At 45.1% G+C, this 26,568-nt stretch overlaps 1 protein-coding gene across 1 annotated transcript; it reads left to right on the top strand.

Moving 5' to 3' along the window:
- On the top strand, nt 1-24,969 carry pipox (pipecolic acid oxidase; the record flags this gene model as incomplete). Its single annotated transcript, XM_080006935.1, has 8 exons — nt 1-111; nt 6,081-6,229; nt 13,015-13,228; nt 18,712-18,894; nt 20,350-20,502; nt 22,494-22,643; nt 23,012-23,087; nt 24,839-24,969. 8 exons carry the CDS (start codon nt 1-3, stop codon nt 24,967-24,969), a joined length of 1,167 nt encoding a protein of 388 aa, XP_079863061.1.
- Nucleotides 24,970-26,568: the final 1,599 nt, after the last annotated feature.

Here is a 26,568-nt window from a genome sequence, read left to right on the forward strand (position 1 = left end):
ATGTCTGCCGAAGAGGACTACGACTGTATCGTGATTGGAGCCGGTATCCAGGGTTCTTTCACAGCATATCAACTCACAAAAGAAAAAAAGAAAACTCTTCTACTTGAGCAGGTGCGTAATTCAGTGGGGTGTATGTTTTATGGGCTTTTGTAATAAGTTGGCTTCAACTGATGCATTCACAGCACCTGACTTGCACTGTTGCCTCACAGCAAGAGGGTCCTGGGTTTGATTCCTGCCTGGGGCGCTGTTGGCACTGGGCTCCAGAGGCTATATCCTGATTAGGAGCCTTTCTGTGTGGAGTTTGCATGTTCTCCCCATGCTCGCATGGGGTTTTCTCCATATAACATTGTAAGAACCCCCACTAAAAACATGCACAACAAACATCATCTGACTAGGGATGGACATTGAAGTTGGTCCCCGGGCTCTGTATTGTGAGCTGCCCACCGCTCTTGGCCTGCACCCCATCACAGCCTCCGTGTGTGTCAGCCGTTGTTGTGTTTGTGACAATAAAGCTAATCTTGTCCTGTTTAGTGTATCATTTTTTCATCACATTTTTAGGTAGTGAGTGAGCAGTTTATTTTTATCGCGCCTATCTAGAAAAGAGCCATAGGGGCTTCACAAGAAATTAATAAGTAAGTCGCAATTTTTCAAATTCTCATTTTAATGATTACAATTGTGTCAGATGTTATATGGCGAGAGCAACAAACATGAGAATTGGTTAATAAATAAAAACAAACAGAATATATATTTTTCATATTTTCCAAGTCACTGTTTCATAATCTCATTTTGCCAACTATTGTTAAACAAGGTACAAGTGACTACTTTTTTAAAACAGAATAAAATATATAGCTGCTATATTAAAAGGTGGAAACACTCTGCAGGCCGCCTGATATCACCTAGAGGGCTGCAATGGGGCACATGGGCCATACTACCCCCCCCTTACAAGCAAAGAGTGAAATATCTGAAGAGCAATGCACATTGGACTTTTTGCAGCAACTATGTAGCTGTTCGATTCATTGGCTTTGCAAGCTGCCTGCTGTGCTTTTTTGAACTTGGATGGGATGGAACAGTTCATGTTGTGACTGTCTATCTATCTATGTGATCAATATGGTGTAAATCTTGCCATGATTATGGTGATAATAATGGCGATAATGGCGTTCCCACGTCGTTCCCAATTGAAATCGTTCCCACGGTGAAAGTTCGGATATTTCCAAACCAGAAACCATGGGTTGATAAATCCATCCGCTGCGCTCTGAATGCTCGCACGGCCGCTTACAACGACGGTCTTGTATCTGGTGATATGGCCAATTACAAAGCGGCGTCGTACAATCTGCAGAGGGCGGTGAGGGACGCTAAACGGACGTACAGAGAGACCGTGGAGCTGCAGATGGAGGTGGGGGACACAAGACGCTTGTGGAAGGGGCTGCGAACAATAACAAACTACAAGAGCAGCTCCTCCCCAGCCACGAGTGTGGACGCCTCCCTGGCCAACAACTGAACTCCTTTTATGCGCGGTTCGAGTCCGGCAGCAGCACCGCTAGCTCGCGGGCTAATTGGAGTTACACCGCTGGGGATGAGCGCGCACTCACAGTGTCCGTGCACGAGGTCAGGAGGGCTTTGATGCGGGTGAACACCAAGAAAGCTGCGGGCCCAGATGGCATATCTGGGCGAGTACTGAAGACCTGTGCTAACCAGCTAGCTCCGGTGTTCACTACAATATTCAACATCTCCCTGGCTGAATCAGTGGTCCCGTCCTGTTTCAAGAGGTCCACCGTTGTTCCTGTCCCGAAGATCGCCTCTCCAACCTGCCTGAATGACTACCGTCCGGTAGCCCTCACCTCGGTGGTCATGAAGTGCTTCGAGAGGCTGATTAAGGATTACATCTGCGCCTCCCTTCCCCGCACCTTGGACCCGTTGCAGTTTGCGTACCGGCAAAACAGATCCACGGATGACGCGGTCTCCCAGGTACTGCACACCACGCTCACGCACCTGGATGGCCAGAAGGGGGGCTAAGTGAGAATGCTGTTCATCGATTATAGTTCAGCTTTCAACACCATGGTCCCCACCAGACTGGCTGTCAAGCTGATGGAGCTCGGATTGAATGGTCCGCTGTGCACCTGGATCCTGGACGTCCTCACAGGCCCCCCCCAGGTGGTCAAGGTGGGGAAGTACATGTCAAGCTCCCTCACCCTGAATACAGGATCCCCCCAGGGCTGCGTCCTCAGCCCCCTACTGTACTCCCTGTACACACATGACTGTGTGGCCAGGTCCAGCTCCAACACCATCATCAAGTTTGCTGATGACACCGTGGTCGTGGGCCTGATCACCGACTGCGATGAGAAGGCCTACCGCGAGGAGGTGGCTGACCTGTCACTCTGGTGCCAGGACAACAGCCTCCACCTGAACGTCAGCAAAACCAAGGAGCTGATTGTGGACTTTAGGCGTGGATCACAATCGAGGACGCACGCGCCCTTGGGGATTAATGGGACTTCTGTCGATAGGGTGAGCAGCTTCAGATATCTGGGAGTCCACATCACAGAGGACTTAACATGCACTGTTCACACAGACACTCTGGTGAGAAAGGCGAGGCAGTGTCTCTACCACCTCAGGCAGCTGAGGAAATTCCGGGTCTCGGTGAGGATCCTCAAGTCCAATATAAAATAAAAACAAAATAAATAACAGTTGAGGCCATGGGCTGGTAGTGCCTGCACAAACACCTGAGAAGCAGAGTGGCAGAAGCAGAGTACAGAAGTGCAGGATTTATTATATTTACACAAAAAAATAAAGTTTACACTAAATTAATAAACTGCAGTAAAGTTGAAAAGAACAATGGAGAGACATGCGTGACACGGACACGGAGTGCATGGGTTTCATTTTGTTACGTTCAAGTATGAAACGAAGGAAAACAAATACTGTAACAGGTGTGGTTAGGACCCAATTGCAGCACAAAGACAGGCAGAGATATTTGGTAATGTCTTTTATTTGTAGAGCGGACGGAAGACAGGCAGGGGGCAGGCAGGATACATCGTCGGGGACAGGCAGGTTCGATAACGAGGAGTGCAGACAGAAGACAGGCGGGGGGGCAGGCAGGATACGTGGTTGGAGCGAGGCAGAGTCGGTAGCGGGGAATCAGTCCGGAGAACGCTGGAGAGTCTGGTGCAAGCATCAAAGACAATCTGGCAATGGGTGACTGGTGAGAGAGGCATATATAGTAGTTAGATTACAGATCGGGAACAGCTGTGTGCGCAGGTGAATGAAGTTGGATTAATGAGACGGGTAAGGGGGGGGAGGGGAAGGTAGATGAAGGCGGAGATCATGACAGAACCCCCCCCTCAAGGGACGGCTCCTGACGTCCCAAACACTTAACAACAACAAAAATAAATAAATAAATAAATAAAAATTAAACCAAAAGTCCATGCAGGGTGGGAGGAGGGGGTCCGGAGGAGGGCTAGTACTCGTCGGAGACCCCGTCCATCTCCTGGTCCTCCAATAAATGGGCCACGTGATCCTCATCGGAGCAGTCGTCGGAGACCCCGTCCATCTCCATGTCCTCCGCTGAATGGGCCTCGTCCTCCTCGTCAGAGGAGGGACCCACAGGGTCGACATCGTCCGCCTCTGAACCATCGCTGGAGGGTCCAGACAAGAGAGGTGTTGGGGTATGCGGTTGGGAGGGTTGACCCGGTCTGGAGGGCTGGTCAGGATGGCGCTGATGGATCCTCCTGATGAGGGTGTGGTCCAGAATGTGTCTGGCAGGGACCCAGGACATTTCCTCCGGACCGTAACCCTCCCAATCCACCAGGTACTGCAGGCCTCTCCCACGCCGGCAGGAACGTAGGAGACGGCGGACAGAAAAGGCAGGACCCCGTCAATGAAGCGCGGAGGAGGCGGGGGAGGCGCCAAGGGGACCAGAGCACTCTCCCGGACCGGCTTAACTTTGGACACATGGAAGGTGGGATGGACACGCATGGACCTGGGGAGCTTGAGCGGCACTGCCACAGGGTTGACGACCTTCTCGATCATGAACGGGCTGATGAACCGAGGAGCCAGCTTCTTGGATTCCACCTTCAGGGGGAGGTCCCGGGTGGAGAGCCAGACCTTCTGGCCCGGCTGGTACTCCGGGGCCTGCGAGCGGCGATGGTTGGCGCAGAGGTGTTGCAGCCAGCGCTCGGAGGAGGGCGTCCCGGGCCCGGGTCCAGGTCCTGCGGCAGCGGCAAATGAAGGCCTGGACGGACGGGCAGGAAGCCCTCTCTCAAGGGCCGGGAACAGAGGCGGTTGGAAGCCGTAGGCGCACTGGAAGGGGGAGAGGCCTGTGGCCGAACTGGTCAGGGTGTTGTGGGCTAATTCCACCCACAAAAGCTGCTCGGACCAGGATGACGGGTGTTTGATGTCATGCAGCGAAGGGCCGTCTCCATCTCCTGGTTCTTCCGCTCCGTTTGGCCGTTGGACTGGGGGTGGTACCCTGAGGTCAGGCTGACGGTGGCCCCCAGGAGTGCACAGAACTCCCTCCAGAAGACCGGTCCAATACAACATCTACCGGGATGCCATGGAGGCGGATGACGTGGTACAATAATAGCTTGGTGGTGCCCTTGGCCGACGGGAGCTTCGGTAGAGGCACGAAGTGAGACATCTTGCTAAACCGGTCCACCACGGTCAGGATGGTAGTGTTGCCGCTAGACGGTGGCAGACCGGTGACGAAGTCCACGGAGATGTGAGACCAGGGGCAATGAGGAACAGGCAGTGGGTGTAGGAGACAAGCAGGAGCAAGAAGAAAGGGTTTGTGCTGGTTACAGGTGGGGCAGGCATTGACGAACCCTCGGACGTCCTCACCCAGGGAGGGCCACCAGAAGCGACGCTGGACGACCTCCTTCGTCCGCTGGATCCACGGGTGGCAGGTGAGTCGGGAGTTGTGGGCCCACTGGAGAACCTCGGACAGGAGGTCAGGCAGGATGAACAGACGGTCGGGCGGACATGCGCTGGGTCCAGGTTGGTCCTGGGCGGCGGCTCTGACCTTCTCTTCCACCTCCCAGGTGAGTGTGGCAACTAGACGAGAGGACGGTAGAATGGTGTCAGGGTCAGCAGCGTCTTCCTCCTCCTCCTGGAACTGCCGGGACAGAGCGTCAGGTTTGACATTGTGTGACCCAGGCCGATAGGAAAGGGAGAAATTGAACCTGGTTAGGCCCAACGGGCCTGACGGGAGTTCAGTCTCCTGGCAGACTGGATATACTCCAGGTTTTTGTGGTCAGTCCACACCAGGAACGGCAGCTGGGTTCCCTCTAGCCAGTGTCGCCACTCCTCCAGGGCCAGGCCTGCCAGAAGACAGGCGGAGGGGCAGGCAGGATACGTGGTCGGAGCGAGGCAGAGTCGGTAGCGGGGAATCAGTCCGGAGAACGCTGGAGAGTCTGGTGCAAGCATCAAAGACAATCTGGCAATGGGTGACTGGTGAGAGAGGCATGTATAGTGGTTAGATTACAGATCGGGACCAGCTGTGTGCACGGGTGAATGAAGTTGGATTAATGAGACAGGTAAGGAGGGGGAGGGGAAGGTAGATGAAGGCGGAGATCATGACAAATACATTGAAATCTTATATAATAACACATCCTGTCTTTTAAAGGACAGCGTCTCTGTGCTCCATCTCTCCATGAGAGAAGGGGCATAGTGAGACCGCTCCCAGTGGGACAGAGCGGAACCGTCTCTTATGTTTACGGTTTTAGTTACATACAAGTAGGAAACTAATGGAAATAAATCTAAAATAAAAAATAAAAAAACTTTTTCACTAGAAGTCTGCTCTGTCTCCTCTACTTTTCTGCAACTTGGCATTCACTGCAGAGCTAGCTCTGTCCTCTCTTCACTAGGTGATGTCAGGTTCAAGTTAGCGAGAATTTCTAATTTTTAGGTGGGCGTAGCTAATTGCATGACAAAAACGAGTCCAACTGTAATTCTTAGCTAAAACAAAAAATGTTTTAATCAAATTGTTACATAATTTACAAACACACTATTTGACTGGGTATGCCAACCTGGAAGTTGCTCTTTAAACGGTGGGTTGGTTCAGTGGCATGCGGTGTCTTTTTTGCACCTTCTAGTTTATCCTGCCTCACTCGCGGGGGAGCTCCCATGGCCAGACACGCATCATCCGCAAGGCCTACGAGCAGGACATCTACACCCAGATGATGGAGGAGTGCTATCAGATGTGGTTCCAGCTAGAGAAGGAAGCCGGTGTAAAACTGTACAGGTGAGCAAGAAAGAGAAAATCCATGAACTGGAATGGAACAGAGCTTTTCTCAAACACAGATTTGTCAAATCTAAGTGGTATTCCGTCTATTGAAGCTATATATATGCATGGCTTTCTCACCAAGACAGCTCCTATGTCTTGTCTCAGCAAACCTGGGAATTTTGTGTTTGTTTATAAATATGAATTCAGGATGAGAGCAGCAGGTTGACTTTTGAGGTAAAATATTCGTATCATATTTAACATAAACATACATAAAATTGCTGCATTGAGACAAAACAAAGAAAAAAAACAAAAACAAAGGCTCAGGAGTAGGTGCAACGCTTATTGTAGGCAGGGGTCAAAAACAGGGGAACAGTCAACAGGAAAACTTATCGAGAGGGAACCATGGTCCAGGGGAACAGGCAGAGGATCAGGGTCCAGGAACAGACAGGGAATCAGGTTCCGGGAACAGGCAGGGAATTAGCGCCTGGAAATAGGCCAGGGAACAGGCAGGAAATGAGGGTCTGGGAACAGGCAGGGATTCAAGTTCAGGGAACAGGAGAAAGGACCGAGAATTCTATACGCGCACAGGCAATGATCTGACAGAGACAAAGTGAATGGGGAACAGAAAATAAGTCATTCACTCGATCATCTGTGAAATCAGTTATTTATTCATTTTATTATTATTTATTTATTTTTATTTTTTTACCTGTGCTGTCAGCGTGCTGGGCATACAACACAGAGTATTTGTATGCCATTGCATTCAGGACAGAGTTAGTCTGCAAGTCGAGTTGGAGTTCTCAACCTGCAATGCAACTCTTTATTAATTCTTAAATCATCAAGAACTGCTGCAATAACTCTGTCCTGTGGATTACCTGTAGAATGACACGAGCACAGATTTTGGTTATGGGGAACCACCCCCAACCCACCTCTTTGGAGAACTATTTATCATGTTTGGGTCTATAAACAACTGATCACTACTCTAAGAGGGGGAGAATCACCATGGTGAGACAAATAAACATAGAAACAAACAACATTTACACAAAAACATGAACATTGGATGACAACATATATTGAAAAACAGTGAATTTGGTGACTACTTTTTTAAAACAGAATAAAATATATAGCTGCTAGATTAAATGTAGGAAACACTCTGCAGGCTATTGCAGCCCTCCAGGCGTGATATCGCATGGAGGGCTGCAATATGGCGTGGCCTTCTACGTGGCCTATTCCTGTCCTAATTCTGGCAGCAAATGAGGGAAAAAAGGAGAGGAATGTGGTGTGTGTGTGTGTGTGTGTGTGTGTGTGTGTGTGTGTGTGTGTGTGTGTGTGTGTGTGTGTGTGTGTGTGTGTGTGTGTGTAAGATGTCCACCGATGAGTGTACATGACTTTTCCCCATCGGCACTGGTGTAGAAGGTCGGTAATATGTTGCGGCGCCTCCAAGCAGCGGAAGGGGCCCCGAAGGCCCCCCCGAACTCCGCAGCCCTGTGGACACCCTACAACTGCAGGAAACCCCCAAGTACTCTCCCCCACAGAAGACCCCTGGGCCCCCAGAGAAGCCAGAGGGCCGTGGAGCAACCCCCACGCCCAGCCCCGAGGAGAATGAGCCAGTCCCAGGGAGCATGAGGAGACCCCGCACCCCAGGGGCGCACACATACAACCAACCCCCAGGTGCATGCACAAGACGCAGCCGCCGGCACAGAACCCGGCCCCCACGGCGACAAACCGACACCCCGCCCGAGCCGCCCGCCCCATGGGCAAGCCGGCAGGACCCCCATGCCCACCCATGCCCAGCACAAGGGGGAGGGCAGGAGGCAGGCTTGGGCAGGAGCGTGACAGGGAAGATGGCAGCTGCCCTCCACATCTCCACCCACATAGTCTGCACCCCTCCCCTCCCGCAAGCCCTCGGCCCTCGGTGTGGTGTATGTGCTGAGTATGAGTTTTGGCACTGGGAGGGATAGGCGAGTTGCGACCGGATCAATCCAGGGGCGCAGCAGGCCGGGGAGCAACCACGCAGACACCCTCCCCCCGGGCCAAACCGTGCCCCAGTGCGCCCACCTCCGATACCTGGTGGCAGCCAACCTACAGCGATCAGCCAAGGGCACAGAACGTCCGCCATGCACCTCCACCATGTCGGGCAGCTCCGCGCCCCCATCAGGCCCCTGGTCAGCCCCCAGCCGCCGAGCCTGCAGACCTCAGAACAGAGGGCGGCAGACGGCACCACCAACCACAGCCCGACCACCCAGCGATGAGCAGCCTGTGCACAGAGCATCAGAGGGCAGGTACCCCAGCAGCCCAGTGTGATGACAGGGGACCCCCCCTTACGAAGGAGGCCACCCCCCCCCCACGTGACGCAGAAGGACACACAAGCCCAGCCACCTGTAATCGAAATCCTTAACATAATTAATGAAGGGCAATCAATTATGTGAGCTACCGCAGCAAAACCCGCATTGTCGTGCATTTATAAAAAAAAAAAATCCCAAAATTTTAAACCACCGGGTAAATATTCCTGTTAGATTACATGGGGAAACACAGTTCACTTACCGAGATGCTGAACTCCGCAAACGCAAATCGATCGTTTCCTTTAATATACACAAATTGTGATGTGAAGTCACAATGTAAAACTATCTTGATAGAGTTCAACCTTTAAATCTTCTAAGTTTTACACACACCTTGTAAATTGTTGTGTAGGCGGCGTATACCAACGAAGAAGAAAAGCTGACGTCACTTCCATAAACAGATGGTTAAAGGACAGGATGAGGAGCCTTCAGTTTCACTTGTCTGTGAAAACCTTAATCTCTGTGTTGTTATGGATTACGAGAAGCGGGTGGCGGAAGATCTAAATCATATCATACCAATCATACCTTAAGCTGACCAGTGCAATAGATCCTCGTCAGTGTGAGCAGCTCGTACTGGACTTAATTTTCCGTGATGATAGTCAGTTCTCCGACAGCGACACCGAGAAACAACATCGATGCTGATATTATTGACAGACTGTACATTTTTTTGTGTTTCCGCACTTTTAAACTCTGAAATAATTCCACTTTATAAGACATGTATATTATTCCTGTTAAATAAAAGCTTTTTTAAAAACAAAGATGTGTGTCGATGACGCTGTTCAACATTCCCTCAAAACACAAGTACCATGCAGAGCTTGCCCCATTCAGCAGGGTGTCATGTCCCCATTCAGCAGGGTGTCAAGTGACCATGTGGCAAGTAACCACGTGGCTTTGTTGGTCCTTCAACCATTTGCATTATGGGAGCTGGCTGAATGAAGCCAAGCATGGGGAAAACTTTGAGGGTGATTATCTCAGAAACACAGTTTGCCGCACCCTCATCATTAACAAGCCACAGCTTTAAGAATATTTGCTTGATTCGCACAAGTGACACCTTGTTTTGAAGCTCTGATTCTTCACTTTCAAATGACATGAAAACGGCCAAATGCACCTAGAATCTACGGTGGGTCAAATATGCTGTTACGCCTTTAAAATGTAAGCTATCCTTTCAGATGGAAGGCTTGATAACATCCGTCTTATCTATTGAGTAGTGCTTGATCTGTGAATCATTTTCCCTCACTGTACTTTACACTGTAAAGTAAACTGAGGTTTATACTGTAAATGCTCAATCATTTTTACTATAATTATGTTTCTCTGGATATAAGCCCAACAGAAAAAGCTTAGGGTTAGGGTAAGATTTGTTTTGAAATAATCTTCTTGATTATAACTCTTACCTCTTCCTAGAATATTTTTATCTTTCTGCATTGCCAAATACAAATGAAGTTTCTATACATTTTGTGCATGTGTCTGGAATGTTTTTGTTATATTGATGTAGTTACACCGGTGCATTCTGTCCACATTAACCATTTACACTGTATTAGTTTAAGGTGTGTATTTATAGACCTAGTATGAGCATTATTTTATGAGCAGTATGAGCTTTCCAATCTTCATCTAAAATTTTCATTTGAAAGTTTTCCTTTCAGGCATTATACAGTGAATTTTTGAATGAGTAAGATGTCAGCAAATTGTAAAACTCTGATATGAGTTTTACAATTTGCTTTCTCAAACGTCCTTAATCATGTTTTTTTTCCAAAGGTGAGTGTAGGGGTCTGGTAAGTCACATACCACAACCCCCAAATAATGCAGTTAAGTGCATTATTTTGATTTACATTAACAAAGCCTTTAAGCTGGAGGAGGTTCTTCAAGAAATGTTTTCTATTGAGGTTAAAATGAGACCTCAGCTCATCAAAATACATCATAATATCTGAGTCTGTCAAATAAAGGTCTTGGAACATTTTAAGTCCCTTAAAGTCCCCTAATTTTAATATTGCATCTGTGCTATCTGGTACAAAAACAGATTACCCCATATTGGACTGTATTGCAATAAGGAATTTGGTTCTTTTCAATATTTTTTTACACCATACCATATCTTTATCATGTGTTTTTTCTATTGCTTATTTTACCGTGTCTGAGTAAGAGAAGAGGTCATTTTAGACCATAATATTCCATTTCAGTCCAATGAGGAGGATAATTTGTTGAAAAATAGAACATAACAGATTTCTGCTATGAAGCCTAGTAGCATGTAGCAGTAGGTAAGCCTAGTAGTACCACATTCATTTTGGACATTTTAAACCCCCTCAATCAAATGGTTAATAAAATGAAGACAAACAAAGTCTTGCCCTCCTATTGTTCGATATAAATCCCACAAATAATTTTCATTTTTTATTTTCGAGAACAAATCTGAAGTTGGTAGCAGAGAAACTTTTTTAAATAAACAAAGTAATTTCGGTAGTATATTCGTTTTTTAAATATTAGTTCTTCTAATTAGAGATACTAGCAGTGACATCCATCTATCAATCGACCCATTAATTTCTGTTTTGAAAGGTTCATAATTAGCATTTACAACATGTTCTATCCCAGGCAAAATCTGTACTCCCAAATATTTAAACTGTTCTACACCATTAAATTGAACTTCTTTAGAGATTGGATTCCTTCTTTCCTTTTAATGAAGTAGTAATATATAGAGAATTTAGTAATATTCACTTTATATCCTAAAATATCACCAAATGTTTTAATAAGCTGTAACAAGGTTGGAATTGATGTATTTAAATTTGACATAAATAAAATTACATCATCAGCATACAAGGATATTCTGTGTTCTGTCGGCCCTACTGTTATTCCACAAAATTGCACGTGTGAAAGTACTGCCATTGCGAGAGGTTCAATTGCAATTGTAAACATTAAGGGCAGGAGTGGGCAACCTTGTCGACAACCGTTACTGATTTTCATTGGTTTTGAAATATTTCTATTGTAGAATTTTTATTTAGTAGCTCAAACCATTTTATGAAGTTATTTACACACCCAAATATTTCACAACATTGAAAAGATTCGATTCCACATACGGAGCAGATATTAGTGAAAAACTGACCAGATTTTGAGCTATTTTAACAGACGAGCCCGTACATCTGATCCCGAAATATGTTCAACGCGGCTAATTAACTGACATGAACGAACGAGATGAGATTTACAGTAAGACGCTTTATGATGTCATCATATTGTTTACTATAAATGAACAGATTTCGATTGAGAATGTCCAGTTGGACTATGTCCATTGTGCGTTCTAGACTCTCATGTCTTTAGACATTACCAAACTATGAGTTTACGTGTATATTTTTATAGCTTATTACCTGGTAGATGTCAATAGATTTATTAGATTGATATTTTAAATCTGTGATCCACATTACTTGGCCGATTAATGAAAAAAATAATAGTAAAAAATAATCCTTAAAATGTTGTCAGCGGGTCCCTTGAAAACACTGGAATGTGCAACTCAGTGATGTGTTCAAGATCCAGCGACGCGTCGGAAAAATAGAAGCCGTGCAATGGTAATTACCCACAGAAATATCACAACGTCTTTAATATTTAATGGAAACATAATCTTCTGAAAATGTAATCCAAGAAAAAAACTCAACAAATAAATACGCGCCCCACCAAACAGCCACCCATCACTGAGAGTGCAGCTCTATTTCCACAGACAACATGGTTCTTACAATGCAAAGTTCTGGTTTACTGGCAACATGGATGGTTGATTAAAAGACAGGAGGGTTGCGCTATGTAGACTGCACAATGGTTGCTCTGCAAGACGAGCAACCAGGAGATGACAGACCAGGGGGAGCCCATGCTGCATTCAAGTAAACTCGGAAAACCGTGATGCATTTCAGAGAACCCGAGAAACTGTAAAATGCGCCTAACACTACTAAACTGAACCCTGTGTATTGCTGCCTGCAGCTATATTTATTATTATCACTATTACTACCATCATTAATATGCTCCCTCCCCTCTGGCTAAAGCTTTTAGGTTGAGCTTACTACCATCACCAACAACAATCTTTTGGGTTACAAAGCTACATAAGCACAGGATACTCAACACTGTGAGATTCTGTGACACCCCTAATCCTTCTGCAGAGCATTCGGATTACCATGAAAAATTTGAGCTTATTGGTTGAACTTCACTTAGATTCAACTATGCTGAAGGTTTTTAATGCCTTGGTAGTGAAAGATGCATTATCCCTTTCCTATGTCACATGGTGCACCAAATGGAAAATTCACTGCCATTAGGGTCCAAAATCTTAGCCACCCTCTCAGCAACGAGCATGTGCTTTACACCGATTTACTCTTAATTATCAGCCAGATGCGAGATTACAAAGGTAGCATAGGCTCATTTCTCATGAAGGCTGTATTAGGCCGTCTATATTAATGCTAACCATTAGTGTCCCCCCCCCCCGTCCCCCCCCCCCCCCACCCCCTCCAGGCAAACCGGACTGCTGGTGATGGGCCCGGAGAATCAAGAGAATTACCAGCAGATCAAGAGCACCTTGCTGAGGAACAGAGTCCCTACAGTGATCCTGAGTCGAGAGGAGTTCTCTCGCCGCATCCCCAACATCAACCCAATGGATGGAGAAGGAGCTCTCATAGACACGACCGGTGGGGTGTTGTACGCGGACCGGGCCCTCAGAATAGTACAGGTAGTTGGAGGGGAGCCGATACCACAGCAAAGAACAAAAATACCAGCTACCAAGTACCAAACATCCCAGCGTTAGATGCAGTCGTTTGGCAGCTTTATGGTGGGGATACACGCAAAAATGTTCAAAATCCAGCATCACACATTTTAAGACTTTTAAGACACATTTTTTTCAACCCATTAGTGCACCAATTCAAGTTTTTTCGTGTTCATAGTCACGAAAAATAATCTATTGAATCTTGTCCTGCAGTACTATTGTCTGACTTTTTCGTGCTATACATAACAAAATTGAAACCAATTCATTTGAATGGGGAGAATTTCTCGTGCTACATACTTGGAGAACAAAATTTAAACCAACCTATTGAATTGGGAGATTTTCAGACTCTAGAAGTGGGGGGGCATGGGAAGGGGGGTGCAGACATACACAAAAACTAAAACTAACCTGATGAAAGTCGAAAGTATGCCAGTATGAAGAGGTGTGTGTGTGGGGGAGTTGGGGGGGGGCATGACCATAGATGTATTAAAATTTAAAATGCATAGGTTTAAATTTTGTTCTAGCACGAAATGAAAGCAGGATACTGGTTTCGCTTTTTCACTATTGACTGGTCTATTTACTCTATTGAATGGTCATACCCTCAGTATGAATTTCATTGATAGATACAATTTAATTGGATATAAATGTCAGTAAAAATATACATGTTTTATAAAATTGGAATTATTTTTGAGTTTAAATTACGGAAAACACAACAAATTGTAGAGTCTATCAATATTATGAGTCTCTGACAAAAAGAAATCTGAGAAAATCTGAAATCTGGTTAGGTATTAAGGTCCGAAATATGATTCAGAACTTCCGCCACCCACTTCGCATAATCCATAACGATGCGGAGAAGAAAGTTTTCACAGACAAGTATGACCGAAACACCCCTGTGCTGTGCTTTAACAGTCTGTTTACGGAAGTGACGTAGGTGCGTGACAACTACTCCATAGGGAACCGAAGTCGTGAACGACCCCGAAGGCATATCAGTGCAGGCCCGAGTCAGGGCATACAGTTCTGCCTGTTGGGTGGAGAAGTGAGGTGGGAGTGCATTTGATTCTACAAGGGCGTTATCATGGACCATCGCCTTCCCCATGTCTGGGTTTCGGGAGGCCGAGCCATCCACGTACCAGATGTGATCACTGTTTGGGAGAGGAATTTCCAGTAATTCCAGCCGGGGCGTTGTCTGTTCTGATATCACCACCACACAGTCGTGTGGTTCTCCGCCCTCCTCTGTAGCCAGGATGATGGCTGGGTTTAACACTGTGCACCGTTCCAGAGTGATATGAGGCAGTGAAAGTGTGTTGGATGCAGATGGGCTGTTTTCTGCTGAAGCAGTATGGTTGCTACCGCAGGCAGAACTAATACCGCAAAGGGCTGTAAGGCAAAAGGCTGGTGGATGCTGTGCCCGCTGCTGCTGTAGTGGCTACCGAGCGCATACAGCCAGGCAGAGCCTGTGCCACTGCATCCATTCGTTGAGAATAATAGGCCACCGACCTTAGTTTGCCTCCATGGGGTTGCATAAGGACCGCTGACATAAACCCTTCCTTTTTATGGTATGGTTGGTCTGGGTTTGGTAAACCCAATATCGGAGCCATGCTGAGGGTCCCTTCCAGGTCACTTCCATTCTACTTTGTCCATGCTCCTCAGGTCATGACCATGGCCCCGTCAACGTTCATTCTCGCTGCTATGCTTTCTGTCCCGCCTTCCCCACCCGCCATTGCCTCATCACGCTTCTTCTTTGGTTCCTTACAGTCCCGGGCAAAATGTCCAGGCTTCCTGCATTTGTAACATAGCCGGTGTCGTTTCTGTCCCCATCCCTGGCCCCTCATGGGTCCCCGGTCTTGTCTGTCCCTTTGGTTTCTGTCCATATCTCGTCTTCTACCTTTCCATCTCAGTTGTTTTTCAGCGTGTACTGCATGCGCACACACGCTGTTGAGCCGGGCTGTTTCATACCCCATGCAAGTGTTTTTAGCCCTTCGGCTGATTTCAGGTTTTAGTCCATCTAGGAAACATATCTTTAATTGTTGTTCATCGGAGAGTCCGGGTTTGTTCCCCGAACCCCCCCTTGGGGAGTTTTCATTCCCCTGGCTTGCCTGACGTGCCTTCCAGGCGGTTGAGATATGCTCCCGTCAGTTTATGGTCTTTCTGTGTACAGTCCCGTACGGTGGAACAGGTCATGGTCCGATGGAACAGTCCGTTGATGCGGTCTTCCAGGTCTCGATACAGGTTGCATCGGCCTTGGTTGTCTGCACCCTGTCCTTCCTCATCAACCCACGGACCGCCCTCCTGGAAATCCCAAAGGCAACAGTTCCAGTCTGCGCCAAGTTTGTGGCGCAGAACCACATTCACTTCTGTGAGGGTGGGTCGATGCATACAGGTTGGGGCGCAAAAGTCTTGGATGAAGTCTTCCAGGCCGTCTTTCTGTGGGTCTGGTTAATGATCACTCCCACCTCCGCAGCTTTGTATGGGCGGAAGACGTACATGACTGCCCCAGTTGGGCCGGCAGGATCAGGGAAGGAGACATGGGCATCTGGTGATTGATGCTCTAGGAAATGCTCTGCTGGGAAACCTTGAGTGCTGGCATTCATGTGGATGTTACTTTGACATGTAGTGTACCACCTACCTAAACATTGTTGCAGACCAAGTACACCCTTCATCGCAACGCATGCTTTAGATTTTTTTTACTTTGTCGTAGAACAAAACCAAACACATTTTTGGAAAGGTCTCATCTTGAAGACCCTAAACTGACCTGAAACTAGACCTTTGAACCCCGAACGGAGGTCACCTTTTAAATCCAATATGTCAGTAATTAAAAGAGCTACAAAAATAAGGTCAACTGTTTTGGACAGCTCTAGACATGTACTTTTAGAGGGGTGGTAGTTTAAATAGGGGGAGCCACTTAAAATGGTCTAACATATATTTCAGGGCTTTGTAATTTACATATGTAACTTCTGACAACGCATGTATATTCCCTGATCAAATTTACCCCTAGTTACACATGCGTATCGTTTTTTCATCCATATATTTGTTTCATCTTAAGGTTTTTTAATAATACAACTACTTTAGGTAATTGCAACAAGATGCACAACAAATGGCGCAGAACTGTAGTTTTTGTAGTTTCTATGATTAGGGTTACAGTTAAGGTTTGAAACGTTCGTAAATAACTGCATAAATTTTACGCAATGTATATAATAATTTGTTTTAGTAGTTTTAGTACGTATCTGCGCCCCACTCCTTCCCTACTTTCGTCAGGTTAGTTATATTTTTAGTGTACGTGCTGTATCTGTGCCCCCCCACCAACCACCCCCCCAACCACTTCTAAAGTCTGTGAAAATATCCCCATTTAAATGAATTAGTTAACATTTTGTTTTGTGTATTACGACAAATGATCCCCATTCAAATTAATTTGCTTAAATTCTGTTATATGTAGCATGAAAAAAAGTCAAACAATCGTGCTTCAGGACCTGATTCAATGGATTCATTTTCGCTTTATACAGTATGAGCACGAAAAAGTGTGAGACTGAGTTGAGTGCACACACTATTGGATTCATTATAATATTAACATTTATCTATATGTGTGCAATAGATAGATAGATAGACATCCCCGGAGGGAAATCACAGTGTCAGCATCAGCTCACATAAAAAATAGGCAATAATAAAAAGAGGGAATAGAAAATGTCAATATATGGAATACATATATAAAAATATTACAGTTAACTTTACACAATAAAATGTGAAAATATCCATATTTTATTTTATTTTAAGATTACAAGAGTACAGTTTTAAGTGATAGAGAATCACCAACAACCCCCCTCTTTTGAGAACTATTTATCATGTTTGGGTCTATAAACAGCTGATCACTACTCAAAGAGGGGGAGAATCACCACGGGTGAGACAAATAAACATAGAAACAAACAAAATTTACAGAAAAACATAAACATTGGACGACAACATGTATTGAAAAACCGTTAATTAGGTCCAGGAAAACTGGAACTACAACTGGGCGCACACATACAACCAACCCCCAGGTGCAGGCAAAAGACCCTGGCCGCGGGCACAAGGCACAGACCACAGGCCCGGATCCTCCACGGCGACAGACCGACACCCCGCCCCAGCCGCCCGAGCCACCCGCCCTGCGGGGCGCCCTGGCAGGACCCCAATGCCCATCCACGGCCCGCACAAGGGGGAGGCCCATCCCACCGGGGCCGAACAGACGCCCCACCTGGGCTTGCCCCCTACCCATCCCGCAAGCCCTCGGCCTATTGTGTGGTGTTTGTGCTAAGTATCTGTTTTGGCACTGGAAGAGAGACCGGATTGATCCAGGGGCGCAGCAGGCCGGGGAGAAACCATGCCACCCCACCCCCGGACCAGATTGTGCCCTAGCATACCCACCTCCCATACCTGGTGGCAGCCAACCTACAGTGATCAGCCACGGGTGCAGAGCGGTCCACCATGCACCTCCGCCATGCCGGGCAGCTCCGCGCCCCCATCAGGCCCGTGGTCAGCCACCGAGCATGTGGACCACAGAACAGAGGGCGGCTGAAGGCACCCCCACCCACAGCCCGACCCCCCAGCGACGGTCGCCCCACGCACCAAAAGCACCAGAGGACAGGTACCCCGGCAGCCCAGTGTGACGACAGAAGACCGCCCCCCACCGAAGGGGCCACATGGTGAGCCCCGCGCCTAGCACAGCCAGCCAGGTTCAGGACCCTGGTTGACAGGACCAGACGGAATGCCTAACCAGCCCTGGCACGACGGGCCACCCCCCACGGGACGCAGAAGGACACACAAGCCCAGCCACCCCGCCCACAGGGCAGGCGACCCCAGCGGCACGACCTGCCGTGACCTGCCGACCACAGGGCCAGGACCCGAAACCAGCGAGAGCGTGCTCATTATGAGCTCATGCATTTATTTCTCAGGCTTATCGAGATCTGGATTACGTTTGAAGACCGTCACCATTGGAAAGGGGATTACAACCTTATTAACATTTAGTGAAATGCATCCGCACAAGCCCTAAACAGTTCTCAGGTGTGCGCTACTTTATAATCAATTGTGCCATAAGGGTTATTAAAAAAATAAATAACTGTACTTTAAATGTTACACGTTTTCTAAAGGGACATAAGCATGGTTGAATTATAATCGGCTTTACTCCATCTTTAAATACAAAGACATTTTTTTTATGTATTCACATGTGAGCGAGCTTTGCAATTTGGCTTTCCTGCGTGGCTTCGACACAAATATTTTGTTATTTGGATATGATGGTCTTTAAATTGGAGGCTTGTAACACTTCCCCAAAAAAGACAAGAGACATTGGTTTGGACAGATTCACCTCTATGTATTGTATTTAATTGTTGGCATTTTAAATGTTAGGACAGTTTGTGTGTGTGTGTGTGGGGGGTAGCAAAGTGTCACTCTTCCATTAATCCATGGTTTGCCCTCTGTGTTGACAGAGACAGTTTCAGAAATTGGGAGGGACTATCAAAGATGGCCAGAAAGTGATGGACATTAAGCCGGGCGCTGTTGTGACCGTGTTGGCCTCTGGTGGCACATACCGAGCCAGGAGCCTGGTGATTACAGCTGGACCCTGGGCTAACACCCTGCTATCCCACACTGGCTTGCAACTCCCACTAAAGGTATGTGGCGGCCAAGAAGCACAGGGATTCATCTACTGTAAGCATGCAAATTTAGTGCCTTTGATTGTTTATAAAATAATTATGAGACATTAACAATCCACAGAGCTCATAATACCCCCCCACTCCCCACGGCCCGGCCCTGATTCCCTGAAGATAGACTCTTCAGGGAATCAGGAAATCAAATGGATTTCGATTTGTCCAGCCCAACCTAATTGTTGTTTAACATGCTTTAGCAACAACTTGTGTTTCAGTGAGAAATGGGCCTGAGCTACAGGCACAAACGGACCATTTCTTAATAGAAGTGCATCACCATAACATTAGCCTAGCATAAATGCATATGGGATTAGATATGTCCTTGAATTGTACAGCAGTCAGTGCATGTTACATGGTACGGTTATTGAGACATTGTGACGCCCAAACAGCTGTGATCAGCAGCTGTATTGGTAAGTTTACAGGTGGGCACAAAAGGGATCAAATTCGCTGTACAGTGATCGCACAAGATCTCAGGTTTTGAGAGTCGGGACTCTAGTAATCTAGCATAGCTACACCTCTGGGTCAAATCTTGTGTGGCTACGTGAGATTAGGACTCTGGTTGTTGGTGAATGGAATTTGTTAGTGTGTGATGTGCTGTTTGGGCAAATGGTTGCACTCCACACAATATGGGAACAAAACTGTTAAATTGATCATGATATGTCATGATGTGTGGAGTCTCACATTTTCAACATTTGTTAAGATTTGAAAAATCTTGTAGTGTGGCCCAGGGTTTTGACTGCGTTTAACTAGCTTCCAAGCAGCAAACAAGACAATCAAAGTTTCGCCAGACAATGTGCTTTGCCCCAGAAACTGATTTTGATTCAAAATGAGAAGTAGGGGGAATTACTATTTTTAAACACATGCATGTAGGTAGGGAAGCCTTCCTCAGCAAGCCAAACGATTCCATCTTGCAATATGCCACACAGTCTAAAAAGCAAGCAAAGAAAAAAAACCAAAAAACAAACAAACATCAAGCAGCTGTTTGAGTGTAGAATTGGTCTTGTTTTATTGGAATTGCATTATTCAGGCTAGCAGGCTTGGGGATGGAAGGGGAGTCGGGTGCCATGCCTAGTGGACTGGTTGGAAAAGCATAAGGAATGAGCCCATTGGCTCACAAAGTGCTGCTGCCTGAATTTATGGCCCTGTAGTGTGAGTGCACAGGCTGCTACTTCATTACATTGAAAACCCTGCTACGTTAACGCCCTTATCACTGTGCCCCCCCCCCCCCCGGATGAATGTCATTATTAGTTGTTGTGATACATTTCTAATTTCCCCTTGTATTAAAGATGAATAAATGAATTGTGTAGGTCTGTGGACCCGACACATTTTGGAGCACAGGGGGCTGCCCTCATTAGGTCCCTAATAATCTAAGAGAGCATCAAACTTCCCCCCTTTGGCCCACGTCATTCCCATGTTTATTAGGTATGGAAGATCAACGTGTGCTACTGGAAGGAGAAGGTTCCGGGCTTGTACCACGTGGAGCAGCACTTTCCCTGCTTCTTGCAGTTGGAGATTAAGGAAGCTAAATATCACATCTATGGCCTCCCATCCAATGAGTACCCAGGACTGATGAAGGTGAGTGCCGGTTGTTCCCACACATCCTCTTGAATCTTGAATCTTGAATCTTGAATCCTTCAAATTAACAAGAAAATGTTTTTTCTCATCGAATGAAACTGTACACGTGCAATGTGAAAGTTCACTGTCATGGATTTGAGTTATTTCATTTGCATTATGGTAGATGTGTCCCACATTTCCAGCGACTAGAACAGTGATAGCTACACATTACATAATGTAAATATACCTTAAATGCTTAAATAACTCCACTTTTGAGATGCCTGAAGGTTTTTCCTGAATTTCCTCGGAGCAAAGATAGTTGATTGTCTCTGCAGCCTTGCATTGAGCTAACACAGTTATCACGCAGCCTTTCTGGACGCACAAGGATGAAATTTGTGTTGACAATCTCGTCTGAATATTGTCAAGATAGACAATAAATATGTGTCCGTTTGAACTGGGAAGTCTGAATTTCCGATTTCCCAGTCGGAATTTTCACCTCGGAAAGTCGGAAGAACCTCACCAACCCCTGACCTCAAAAGATGGCTGCTCCAAGATGGCTACTCTGTAGTGGTCTGAAATCCGAAATAGCAAGCATAACAAAGGTTTTCCTAGAGCTGTCCATCTTGGTTTTCCAACTTGTTGTACAAGAACATGTAAAAATCGGTGTGACGTTTTCTCCAGCTGTGACTTCCGAGGTAAATGGAACGCAGCATAAAGCCTTAATGAATGTGTTAGCAATTAGCATCACACTGTGTTAGCTCCCCCAGTGGACAGATACTGTAGGCGTCTTACACCAGAACATTTTAGTAGTAGGTAGTACAAATCATCACTTGATGATATTGCAACGATTGTTTTCATTGTTTCTGGATTGGTGGAAATAGATTTGCAGCTCCATTCGTTTTTTCGTAGTTGGGTGTGCAACTGATGGAATGTAATGAACTAATGTCTGGGTCTGATTTCAGTATCCTTGATTACTAATTGTAGTCAAGTTAAAAGCAAGTGAAATAAAAAAATATGGATTTTTCCTTTAATATTTATCTTTAATATATGTTTGTGGAGGAGGGGGTGATTAAAGAGAAAAATATTGTATATATTGTGTGTGCGTATATACTGTATATACATGTGTGTGTGTGTGGGGGGGGTATAGTGGTATAAAGTAAAAAAAATTACTTATTGTTACTGTATTTCAGTATTTTTTTGGAGTATCTATACTTTACTTCAGTTATTATATTCGTCAACACTGACTTTTACATCGCTACATTTAGCCCCAAAAGAGTCCCCTGAAAATCTACCCTGATCACCTTCGTTACTCGCTACGAAATAAAGGAGGAAAACTGGTTGCCAATGACATTAGTGAAAACTAGTTATCACCAGGATCATGTTAGTGAATCAAGGGTCATATCCAGTCAGCAAGCTAAATGTAAACACTCTCAAGCCCATGTTCAGAGTTGCCAGGTCTGTGGTTTTCCCGCAGAATTGGGTTACTTTTTGTTTTTCGATAATTTTTTTGGCCAGTTTTTTTGTTTATTGTTAGAACAGTGGAGAGAGACAGTAAATGGGGGTAGAGGGAGAGACAGGCAGCAAATGACCACAGGCTGGATTCAAACCCGGGTCGCTGCAGGCATTTTGTCGGGGACTTTATACAGATTATATATTATATACACACATACACACACACACACTTACTTGTTTATTTATTCGTAGAAAATCTGTTTTGGTTCTCTCTTTTTTTGATATTACATCTCAATTTACATCATTATGATGAACCAGCAGGAGCTTGGAGACTAATAGCAGACAGCATGCATGTGATGAAGGGGGTGCCAGATGGCCATGTCACATAACATTACTCACTCTGAGAAACAGCAGCAGTGATACACCCCATGTAAATGGCTACTGCCACCACATTTGGATCACTTTGAAAATAAACTCAATGTACCCAAGCAATAAAAATAAAAAAAGCCTACTATAACTAACATAGGATTGTGTTTGGGAATTAAATTTTGATTTCTCAGGTGTGTTACCACATGGGTTGTGAAACTGACCCAAATGCGAGAGACACACTGACGGACAAGTCGGACATTGACATCCTCAAGCGATACATCAGCCGATGCTTCCCTGGGCTGGTGCCTGAGCCTGCCGTGGTCGAAAGCTGCCTGTACACGGTCAGCAGCAGCCCTGGTCCCTCCACCTCAGTTTCTTGAAACCCTTGGCTTTGTATATTACAGACTAACACTTCCACCACAACTTACTGGTAAACTAAATATTTTATATACTGTACATACAAGATTAATTTCACTCATGGATAGTGTTTTTCTCCCCACAACCAATGACTTCAATATTAAAATGGCCAAAACTATACCCCTGAGTTGTTCTGTGATCCATAGACCAATTTCTATACTTTTCTGTATGATGAAAAAAGGCAAGAGGGCTCATTAAAAATGTGGCCTCTGAAAACGGTAATCATTTTAAAGTTATCTCATCCTAAGCTTGACCCTATTATTTGACTATACTGGCCTTTTGTTCCCTGCAGGTAACCCCAGACAACCATTTTGTACTGGACTACCACCCCACTTATAACAACATCGTCATTGGAGCGGGATTCTCAGGTGTGCAATTTGTGATATTGTTGTGAATACTGACTGGTACAAAGTAATAGTTTCTAGTCTCATCTAGTTTATAAGAGCTTTAATTCCCAGACCTGGAGTTTCCTCTGACATCTCTGACTCATAGTTCTTAGATATGGTTGAAAATAAGCCTATCAGGGACAAACTGGATTTATTTAAGTGTTTTAAATGAGCAACGGAATCTGAAGTTTTATATTAGTGTCAGTTAAGGGAAGGTACAGCTTTTGTCATGGATGAAGAAACGTTATTGCAATTTTTTGCAACACCGCAAGTATGCCATGGGTCTTAGAATTTGTTCAAAGGGAATTTAACAAAAGCAACAGAGTTTCAAATACACACTTTCCTTCTTTTGGAGGGGGGAACAAACAAAGAATAATTGTGTAGCCTCCTATGGTACATCTAGAGCGTCTCACTGTGGATGTCACCGAATTAAGCTGCAATCATTATATAAACGCAGTCCGGAATCTGTTAAAAGCCTCTCGTGTTGACCCTAAATGGTGCCAGATTTTCTTGAAAGAGCAACTACCAGACGTCCTTGTCTCTGTGCCCTGTCCATCCGGAGAGAGAGCCAGAGCCTAGCAGGAGCCTTCCCGGTGGGACGGAGCGGAACTGTTTCTCAGTTACGTTTATGTTTTCGTTTAATACAAGTTGGAAACTCAGAAATAAATTTAAGTCTAAAAGAAAAAGACACTGAGTTTCTATCCGCATCTCTTCTATTTGCCAAGTTGCTATTCACTGTAGCGCTCACTCTGCCCCGTCTCACCCATGTGACGTCACGTTCAAGTTTGCCGGCAATGTGTAGGATTTTTAGGTGGGCTTGGCCAATTGCATTACAAAAATAAAGTTCCAGTTTTCTAAGTAATTCTAAGTAAAATATAATTGCTACATAATTTCACCACACATTAATTCACTGGGTATGGCAACCTGCAAGCTGCCCTTTAAATTAAAGAACAAACGTATTCCATTGATACTGAATAAAAAGAAAATCCTCACAGTCTCACTGCTGTGTTAGCAAGGTGTCTCTCTTGCCATAATTAAAAAGTGCACATGGCTTATCTGTAACACTGAAAAGTGTTGCTCCCCCCAACTCTCCCCTCCTCCCACACTCGCATTTGTCATCAAAGCCAGTCACAAGTGCCTTACAGCAAGTCCTGGGGGGTTGCCATGGTTACGCTTGGCGGGCATGCAGGGGTCTACTACGCTTCCTCCGGTGAGATTAAAATGAACACGACCAAAATGTGTCAAAGCCGGGCCTTTTATGACTTCAAAGTCCAGGTGGGATCTATGGGAGTTGGGAGACATTTTGTCAGATGGCGAATGTACCTGCATTCTCCAAACCCTGTTGACATTCACAATTTGCCTCTCAGACCTTAGCAACAACTATAGCGGCACTCCATCTCGAAAGTAGACAGGTTTATTCCCCACACTTCGGCATGATGGCTGATTGCATAGATAAGGCACAAAATCTCCTTTCAATTCGGTTTGTCGAATTGAATAGATGCCTACTGACAGCGTAGTTTCCACGTGTTCGGTCACGCAGGGTGCAAATTCATCATCTGACTCAGAAAAATGGAGGTGAGACAAGTGCTATTTATAGAAGACCCAGAAAAAAACCCTTGGTAACGGAGACGTTCATTTCCTCACATTGTTATTCCCATTTAAAGTCACACCGATCCGGTGAAGACAGAGGTAAAATATCCAAAACGCTGATCGTATTCATTTCTCTTCCCTAGGTCACGGCTTCAAGTTTGGACCTATCATTGGCATGCTGCTGTGTCAACTGAGCCAGGGAGAAGTGCCCTCCTATGACCTTTCAACCTTCAAAATCAGACGTTTTCAGTCACACTCAAAATCTGCTTTGTAAATTCGTGGCTCTAGTTGTTTCAAACTAGAATATTACTCAATTAGATAGTTTCAATACATCTTACAAAACAGTTGAAAATATATATATAATCCTAAATCAAGCCCTAATAGTTTGGATGGCCCTCATAATGGCATTTTTTCTAAATGCCATAAGACATGACATTCCACGAAGGTAACTGTTCAAAATTGTTATGAAATTTGTAACATATACTAATTAATACAAAAAGTTGTCAAAGTGTCTCAGATGAATGTTGGATAAAAATGAATTATGCTCAAATAAGGAGTTGGTATTGTTATGGGATACTCATGGTTCTAATTGGCTGTCTCTTGTTCGAGTCTGTTGGTATGTTAAACAGCATACTGTATAACCAAACAAAAAACAATAAAAAAATATATTAGATATCTAGATATTTGACTCGCTGCAACGGGTGAAATCTTCAGAGGTCAGAAATTTTAATTCCACTCTGGAATTAGACATGTTAAAGAATTAGGCTTATTTAGGCTTTATTTTAGGAACACAATGCATTGTAGACTAGTTTTTTAAGACAATAAGTTTGTTTCTTTAACATTATTCTTAATTAAACATTTATTTCACCGAAGGGATTATTTTTTTCAGCATTGATTTTCTTTGCAGTGCAATATCATGCTGGACACAGAACTTAAATCCTACCTTCAGTCCTTCAATGTGTCTTCTGTTGACATCAAATTAAAAGCGATGAAATTTAAACTGACTTACAAATAAACTCAATAATTTTTTAGGTTTAGGTTTGGGTGCCTAGATCAAGTAACCAAAAGTGGAGGCTATGAGGACATAGTCCAAATGTGTAATCTTACCCTACAAATCCACTGTAAACTTGCTAAGCGTATCTTCATCCACTATTGTCTGTATTTTCTACCCACCTATCCAACGATTGTATATTACAGTGTATTATATTATACTAAATTACATATCTAATATTGTATAGGGAGGAAGAGAGAGGTCATTTGGGAAATCCCAAAACAGCAATATGCTGTGCTCCAAAGACAACTTCATGCTATTTTTTATGAAGCAGTCTAAAAGGGCACATCCTTTGCAATGCCATCTTCATGTTTGTAAAGTTGACTTGAGTATAACTCCCGTCACACCCTTCATCTTGCGGATTATTCAAGCTTCTCAGCGGATTGCGCATGCCCCATAAACGATGAGTTGAGACTGAATTGGTCTTTTGGGTAATTGCACCAAATGGGCTGTGACCTTAATGCAGCAGCACTAGAAAGTGTTAACAAGATAATGCAACTGTTGTTTGCTGTGATAAAAGCATGAAAATGCACTCAGTGGTGTCCTAGATGTATGGTAAGTATGGCAGGTGTGGTCTGGTAATCTGCATGAGATTTTATGTACTTAATGTCACACCAGTTGCCAAAATATACTTAGGGTATAAAGTAAGGTATAAAGTTACAGGTGAAATAGTTTGCTGCTGCGGCTGCCTCCACTTTTTCTGAGGTCCCCCCCTTAAAAAAAATGTTCTCTTATTACCTCCTTTGATTTCACGCATCAGAAGTTTATCCTCGCTTGCACTCCATCCCGAATTTGCCATTTTGCAAACTATGGCTAAAAAAA

Source organism: Zeus faber (genome assembly GCF_960531495.2).
Source record: "Zeus faber genome assembly, chromosome: 9".
Classification (NCBI taxonomy): domain Eukaryota; kingdom Metazoa; phylum Chordata; class Actinopteri; order Zeiformes; family Zeidae; genus Zeus; species Zeus faber.